At 63.7% G+C, this 7,549-nt stretch overlaps 3 protein-coding genes across 4 annotated transcripts in view; all 3 read right to left on the reverse strand.

The window, feature by feature from the left end:
* AQP10 (aquaporin 10) overlaps positions 1–3,429 on the reverse strand; it is a 5,068-nt gene extending 1,639 nt beyond the window's left edge. Inside the window, exons 1-6 of the mRNA XM_019512715.1 lie at positions 2,942–3,429; positions 1,475–1,601; positions 1,077–1,214; positions 798–916; positions 278–507; positions 9–74 (exon numbers count right to left, since the gene is read on the reverse strand). Coding sequence (XP_019368260.1) covers positions 9–74; positions 278–507; positions 798–916; positions 1,077–1,214; positions 1,475–1,601; positions 2,942–3,046 — 785 coding nt within the window. The 5' untranslated portion in view covers positions 3,047–3,429. The remainder of the gene's footprint in view (positions 1–8; positions 75–277; positions 508–797; positions 917–1,076; positions 1,215–1,474; positions 1,602–2,941) is intronic.
* Positions 3,430–3,856: 427 nt separating this feature from the next.
* HAX1 (HCLS1 associated protein X-1) lies at positions 3,857–7,245 on the reverse strand. Of its 2 annotated transcripts, none has more exons than XM_019526658.1 (8): positions 7,076–7,245; positions 6,351–6,568; positions 5,776–5,969; positions 5,537–5,582; positions 5,173–5,288; positions 4,746–4,878; positions 4,504–4,626; positions 3,857–3,957 (listed from the first exon to the last, which is right to left on the reverse strand). In XM_019526658.1, exons 1-7 carry the CDS (start codon positions 7,117–7,119, stop codon positions 4,511–4,513), a joined length of 867 nt encoding a protein of 288 aa, XP_019382203.1. In that variant the 5' UTR covers positions 7,120–7,245; the 3' UTR covers positions 3,857–3,957; positions 4,504–4,510. The 2 variants fall into 2 exon arrangements, with proteins under 2 accessions (XP_019382203.1, XP_019382267.1); XM_019526722.1 differs by having other exon boundaries at positions 5,776–5,967; positions 6,370–6,568; positions 7,076–7,243.
* LOC109294435 (pro-interleukin-16-like) overlaps positions 7,168–7,549 on the reverse strand; it is a 3,541-nt gene continuing 3,159 nt past the window's right edge. The window contains exon 6 of the mRNA XM_019512837.1: positions 7,168–7,329. Coding sequence (XP_019368382.1) covers positions 7,168–7,329 — 162 coding nt within the window. The remainder of the gene's footprint in view (positions 7,330–7,549) is intronic.

A 7,549-nucleotide genomic window follows, 5' to 3' on the forward strand; every position in this document is an offset into this window, starting at 1 on the left:
GGTAGAGCATGGAGCCTACCACGGCCCCCACCAGGGGAGCCACTACTGGCACCCACCACCAGCCATGGCCAGCCCTGGGGAGACAGCGTAGGCCAGGTCAGTCCAGAGGCATGAGGCTGGGGAAGGGGGGTCTCACAGGGCAGCACTGGGGGCCAGGGATGTGGTGGGGCTGGAGGACAGGAGATCCCAGGCTTTGCCAGCCCAGGCTATGGTTGGGGTCTGATCCTGCAGTGGGGACAATGGGCCTGGTTGGCCCCTGTGGATTGGAGGGGCTCACCTTGTTACCCACCTGAAGACCTGGGGGCCCCAGCCTGCCACATAGGTGAAAAGCCGTGGCCCGAAGTCACGGGCAGGGTTGATAGCACAGCTGCAGTTGGAGCCTACGGAGAGGCCAAGGGCCAGCACCAGCATGGCCACGGCCACTGGCTCCAGCCCCTTTGGGATGCCCTTGTTCTGGGTGTCCACGATGGCCAGGATGCCCACCAGCAGCAGTGCTGTGCCTATCACCTGCAAGGAGCCGCCAGGTACGGTGAGGGGCACTCTTCTGCCCCCAGCCCCCAAGGGAGAGCAGCAGGCCTAGGGGGGCCGGGGCAGGCAGTCAACCACAGGCCCAGGCTTGGGGGTCACCGGCCCCCTGACACACAGTTTGGGGCATCCCTCTCTTTCCAGCAGCCACAGGGTTAAGGACCCCACCTGCCCCAGGGTTCAGTCAATAGGAGCTCCAGCCCCAGAGCCCCACCAATCCAAACCCTGCACCCTCAGCCTCGCCTGCCCAGGGAAGGGGAGCAGGGGTGCACCTGGTCCAGGAAGCCACTCTGGAGGGACAGGTAGGGTGCAGGGTAGGTGGCAAAAATGGAGGCGGTTTCCCGGGGACCTGTGACTGCAAGGGTCCCATTACTGTAGTGCTGGATGGCATCTGCAAAGGAGTCAGGTGTGAGCAGGCCTCGGGCACCCAGGCGCAGACAGCCCCCGGCAGCCTGACAGCCGAGCCTGCCCTTGCATCTAGGCACGGGGCACACACATCCACATGCATGCATGTTGCCCACACCCCTTGCACCCACACACCCGGCTCTCACCATAATAGAGGGCATAGACAGCACCGGCACCCAGGAAGGCTGCCAGGGTCTGCATGACAATGAAGATGGGCAGCTTCCACCAGGGGAACCGGGCCAGCACACACATGGCCAGTGAGAAGGCAGGGTTCAGGTGGGCGCCTGCAAGACACAAGCAGGAGGGGCCACGATGGGGCTGAGATGTGGGGGGAGGGCAGGGGCACAGGGCAGCACTGCCCCAGGGGCCCCTGAGCTGCAGAGGTGTCAGCAGCGCGTGGCTGGGAGCTGGGGGCAGCGGCAGAGATCAAGGTAGCAGCAGCAGCCAGGAGATAAGGGGATGGAGAGAGGCTGAGTCAGGGGCATCCAGCCCCAGAGCCTCCCGTACCTGCTGGCCTGGACCCCACTCCCACCGCCGCACTCACCTGAGACTCCGCCAGCAATATAGACGGCCACCATGACGGCCAGGGCCCCGGCCAGGCAGGAGGAGACATACCCACCCTTCGCGCCCTGGCTGGTGACGGTCTGTGCCGCGGCGCCCAGGGTTATCAACTAGGAGAAGCAGGGAGAAAATGTGGTTCTCCATGGGCTGGTCCCCCCAGCACCGCCCTGTGGCCCCTCGCTCTCCAGGCCAAAGGCTCTCCTGTCACCCAAGGCCTGCTGCAGCCAGGCCAAGATGGCAGCTCATGACCGCTCCAGGTTCTCTTTTGTACAGTCTCTATGGTGCTGGCTGGGTCAAACCAAGCACAGGCCATGCACAGCCCCAAGGAGTTCCTGAAGAGCAGAGGGCCAGGAGCCGGCTTCCCAGACACGCCGATACACTCGGCTTCTAGTGTTTATAGCTCTGCTGATAAGGTCACTCGCCTACAAGGAATAAATGGAGCCAGATCCTTCTGGCCTGGTGCCTCAGGTCCGGCTCCCCCCAGCTGCCCAGACTAGCCCATTGGTTCCAAGGCAGGCCGTGCTGAAGGCTCACGTGGTCCCAGCCTCCCTTATCACCCTCTAAAAGCAACACAAAGGTCCCACACCCCAACCTTTGCCTGCCTGGGGAGGGAGAGGGCATGGTGCAAGCTGCACACCCAGTTTGGGGAAAGGTTGTCAGCCCCCTGCACCTCCTCCACCCTGGAGCACCAAGCCACAAAGCCTCTAGAAACCTCCCAGCCTCAGATAGCTGCGCGGGATCTAATAGGGTCAAAGTGTGCAGCAGGGCCAGCTGCAGCGACGTGGAGCGGAGCGGGGCTGGGCTGGAATACAGGGGACCTGCCTCTGTTCTAATGATCAACCCCCCGAGACACACAGCTGGACAGGGGACCCAGGTGTCCTGCCCTTCCCTACTTCTAAACACTAGACCTCACACTCCTCCCCAGAGCTGGCCAGAGAACCCAGGAGCCCTGGCCCCATCTCTGCTTCACTTCCTGTAACTGGTTCAGAGGTTTCTATTGCTGCATTTTCTAGCTTTTCTCAGTCCCAGCTGCTTTCACTACAGTGCTGGTACCGATGTCCCGAGGCTAGTGCCTGGCCGAGGCCCCCTCGGGCCCTCCGGCTGCTGGAGCTCGGACATGCTGAGGCCGGGCAGCCCACTGGGGCTGCACGCCTGGCCTGGGTGGGCTGGTGGCTCCCAGCAGCTGTTCGTGTCTAGTTCCTTCCAGTCCAGCCCCCACCCACACCTGGTGGTAGGGCTGAGGGAGCCACAGCCCATCCCACCCCTCCAACCCCACATCACCTGCATCACAGCCTCTTGGGGTAAGTCTGTGAATCCCTGCATTGCCAGTGCCCCTCAACCCCAACCTGATGCCCCCAGCCCTGCCAGCACCCCTCTCCTGCTTTGTAACCCCCATTACCAGCCCAGGGCTCCCCTCACTGGGCCTGAGTCTTGCTCCCATGACACTCACCATCAGCACAAAGACAGCGAGCAACTCAGCCAGGCACTCCCGGACCAGGCGGCTGCGGACATGGAGCAGAGTCCTAGCCTTTGCCAGGAAGCGTGCAGAGACCATGGCAGCCCTAGGCAGCAGCAGCAAGAGGGAGCTTTATGTCAGCCCAGCATTTTTATTGAGCCTCATAAGCTCCTATCTGCAGCTAGTGATAAAGCACAGACTTTCACTCCAATCAAGTGGGCATGAGGTGGCCCCTCCTGTCTCCAGGACTGAGCTCTGTTCTACCGGGATCAGGCCCCCACGCTCTCCATAGCCAGCCACGGGCCAGCCGGAGCCCACAGCTCTTCACCCCAGGGCTAGCAGCAGGACTGCCAGGACCACGCAGCTGGGAGATAACCCTGCCTCAGCCCAAGGGGAAGAGACCCAGCCCATGCCAGCTGCCCAGGTCAGCCCCGTCACCAAGGCAGGGAGAGATGGATGCCTGTATGGGTCCAGCCTTCACTTCTCACTCTTGAAAACAAGGGGGGGAAGGAGGGGGCTTCCAGGCAGCAGTTGAAAGCTCACAGGAGAGCAAGAACAGTGCCCAAGACCCTGTTCTCCAGCCTGGCGCTGGCATGGGGAGGGCTCTCCTCTTGGCGAGATGCTCAGGCAGGGGCAGCCCTGGCACAGCAACAAGTGCTAATGAAATGGCCCTGGAAAGGCTCCCAGCAGCCGCCTCTGAGAATAGCCCCAGGAGGCCTCAGCATGAGGGGATGTAATGAAGTAGAGCAGGAAGGGCGGGGCAAGGCACAGAGCCAGGGGCCTGTGGATAGCTGCACCCGCAAGGGGGATAGCACCAAGGCTGGTCGGGGGGCAGCTCCTGGCTCAGAACAGGGGACTGCCCCAGGCTCCACAAAGCCTGGCACCACGAGCCACAGACAAGCCTTAAGATGAGTGTTAGCATAAATAGACTTTATTACTCTACGCACACCAGTACGAGGACGGCGAGACAACCCAGCACAGCCCCTGCATTCCCTGCTGGGATCAGACACCTGCAAGTGAGAGAGCAGAGTTGTGAGACTGCCCCAGGGCCTGTTTGCCCTTCCCCACTGAGGACGTGACCCCAGCCCTAGCTGGAGAGGAGAGGTGGGATAGGGAGGCCCCCTGGACAGGCCCCATGTCTAGGTTGAGAGCACATACTGCCCCAGGCCTGAATGCCTCCCCTCTGCCTTAGCCCTGCTCTGCTCACAGCACAGCCCATGAAGCAGCCTCTGCCCTGGCAAACCAGGCTCTGGTACCCACCCCCCAGGACCGCTGCAGCAGGCACTGCCGCATCTTCAGCAAGGATGCCAGCCAGGTGGCCCAGCTACATGGCAGTCAGCCAAGGCATGCTGCAGCATGAAGCAGGGTCACCTCATCCCCTCTGACAGGTGGCACGGGAAGGCAGAGGATGCCATGTATCTTAGCAGCAGTGCAACTGCCACTGTGAGTTAGACACATGTCCTGGGAAGTAGTGCTTGCTCACTCCTGAGCACTAGCCTTCCCCCCAGCACACAGTGCTTGGCCTCTGTCCCTGCAGCACAGATGTGGACACAGACCCCAGAGCTACCGGCCTGAGAACCAGCGGCGCAGGAAGCCGCCCAGGAGAGAGGAGTCCCTCAGGTCCGGGGTGCGGGGCTCTCCCTGCTGCTGCCAGATGCCTGTGAACCATGCCGGCTGCCCTGCAGGACAGAGGGGAGCTTGCTCACTCAATTGGGGGGAGGATGGGGGTGTCTCCCAGACAGCCCCTGTCCCAGGTAACCCCCAGCACAGCCCCAGGGAGGTTCCAGCTCACACTCACAGTTGTCCATGCCGGTTGCCTCGTCCCTGCCCTGCCCAGGCTCCATGGTGGTGACAGTCTGGTCCCTGCGCCACTGGGTCACTGTCTCCCGGTGGCCCTGGCTGTCCTGCACCATTCGACGCTCCTCCACGGTCTGCACAAGTGACACCAAACTCTGGTCACCCCTGGAGCCTAGGGCAGGCCCAGGCACCCCAGACCCACATCCTGCCATGCCCAGAGTGAGGATCCTGTGTAGCCACCTCCCCGGGGCAGCAAGCCCTTGCTCTGTCACAGCCCAAGATCAGCCCCATGCCCAGAGCCAGACATCTGAACCTTGGAAGAGTAGAAACACACTACTCCCACCCCAGTCCAAGCCCACTACCAAGAGCAAGGGGTTCCAGGGAGTCACCCTGTGCCCAAGACCAGACCTTACACCCAGATCACTCACCCCATCAGGCCTGGTCACTGTGGTGATGGAGACGCTCTGGAAACAGGAGTGGGACTTCGGCTCACTTGGCCTCAGGATCGTCTCCAACCCAGCTGAGGAGACCTGGGAGTCCAGATCTGGGGAGGACAGACAGCACGAGGCTGGCACAGGCCTCTTCTTCCCCACCCCAGCACCAGCCAAGATCACTCCTGTGTCATGCTGTTGCTACAGGCATTAGGCTCAAGCTCTACGTCACAGGAAGAGCAGCAGGGGCCTGGGTCCAAGGCTGAGCCACCCCCTCCCAGCTGTCCAGAGCAGCCCCAGGACAGGCAACCCTGGCTGTGTTCCCAGAGGGAGGGCTGCCTCCAGCCTGACAGGCACAGACCTCTGTCCTCCTTGAGAGCAGGCAGCAGCGGGTGGGTATCCTTCAGCTGCAACAGAAAGCATAGGTGTTACCAGAGACTGGAGTAGCTCTGCACAGTCCAGGGGAACCTCACAGAGCTGCTGTACCTGGGGAAGGACCTGTTCACAAGGAGCCATGGCAGGTAATTCCCCACACACACCTGCAAGCTACCTGTGGGATCTCACACTGCCCAGGCAAGACACCCCTCCCCTTGCACCTACCCCTGCAAAAGGTTGCCAGGGCCTCCTGCCTGGGGCTGCTGGGCCAGCACCATCCCCCAAGCATCCACCTGAGTCGGGGTCCTCCACAGGGGTCCAGGGGCAGGGACCATCTGGGTACTTCAGCATGGAGTCCCGCAGCGATTGCCTGTGCTTCTCGCCAGCAGCAGGCGGGGGCGGCTCCACGCTGGGGAGCTCTGGGGAGCAAAGGATGCAGGCGGAGCTGGGATTCCCCAGCATGGCCTTGGGCACACCCAGGGCCCTGCTCTGCCAACAGCCCCAGAGCCTGACCTGCATCCCCCTGGGCCTGACCTGGGGGGGGGTATGCTATGCCCACCCCAAACTCTTCATGCTCCCACTCCAGCTCTCCAGTCCAGCCCCCTGCTCCCACTCGTGGCTCTCAGCTATGCCAGCACCCCTCACTCACTGTCTCCTGGACCCCACACAGTCCCAGCCCTGCCTGCACCTGCAATCCCAGCCCACAGCCCCCCAGCCTGCATGACAGGGCAGCCAATGGGGCACCTCCCCAGGGCCCTGATCCCAGCCCCACACGTCCACTGCAACGGGGCTGCCCGCACCGAAGGGCCGCATCCAGGCCCCCATGTCATGGAAGAGTTCATTGAATTCACGGAAGAGATGGTCAAAGTTGAGGCCGTCGTGGAAACGCATCCCGCCGGGGCCGACGCTGAAGCCAAAGCCAAACTGCTCGGCGGGGCCCCACTCTGCACCCATCGCGTCATCATCGTCATCCTCATCCTCATCCCGCGTGATGCCCCCAAAGAAGGGGTCCCGGGGCCTGGGGGGAGCGGGGTCAGGAGCATGGGGCAGCGGCAGGGAGATGATCAGCCCCACGGGGGACACTGGGTGCTGGGCGGCCTGGTGGAGATGGCAGAGCCCCACCGCACTGGGCCCTGCACGGAGGCGGCGGGGGGGGTGGGGGCTGCACTGGTTGGGTGCCGCAGGGGGGTCCCGCCCTGGTCTGTGCTCTCGGGGAAGGGGGGACAGTTGGGGGAGGCTTTGCAGGGGTTTGTCCCTGGGTCCCGGCTGGGGTGTTTTGGGGGTCCTGCCTGGAAGAGACCATGGTGGGGGCTAAGCCCGGCTGGGGCGTCGCGATCGGGGGGCACCCAGGTGGGTCCCGGGCTGGCGGGTCCCAGCCCAGGGGGGCGGTTGGGGGTCCTGGCTGGGGCAGACCCGAGCTGAACTGGGGCACTGCGATTAGGGGGGTCCCGGTTTGGTGGTGCCCAGGGAGTCCCGATCCCGATCCCGACCCCGGTTTGGGGGGTCCCGGGGGCGGGGGGCGCACCTGCGGAACCCGAAGAGCCCCCGGAAGACGTCGTAAAAGCTCATCCCGCCGCTGCCGTCAAGCGCGGCGCTGTCGGTCGTACTATGCGGTTGCTAAGGGCTGTAGCAGCTCTCGCGACGCTGCCGCGAGGCCACGCCACCGTCAAGCGGGAGCCTCTCTCCCCGCCCCGCTGCCATCAAGCGCGACCGCCCAGTGTCGCGCCGCAACGTCGTGGCAACCTCCTCGCCTTGACTGTCCTCAGGCGGGCGGACTCGCTGCCGTCAAGCGCAGCGGGTGAATGTCGCAAAAGATTCCCCCCCCCCGCGCTTTACAGGCACTCCGAGCGCGGCTAGTGACGTCATAGCAGTTTAATGAGCGGGAGTTAACTCTTGTCCTGCCGGCGGCGCAGCAGCAGCAGCACGGGCCCGGCGGGAAGCGCGCGCAGCACGTGCCAGGCCTCGAGCCGCGACCGCCCAGCCAGGCTGGTCCCGCCGG

Source organism: Gavialis gangeticus, unplaced genomic scaffold (genome assembly GCF_001723915.1).
Source record: "Gavialis gangeticus isolate Ggan-Ray unplaced genomic scaffold, GavGan_comp1, whole genome shotgun sequence".
NCBI classification, from domain to species: domain Eukaryota; kingdom Metazoa; phylum Chordata; order Crocodylia; family Gavialidae; genus Gavialis; species Gavialis gangeticus.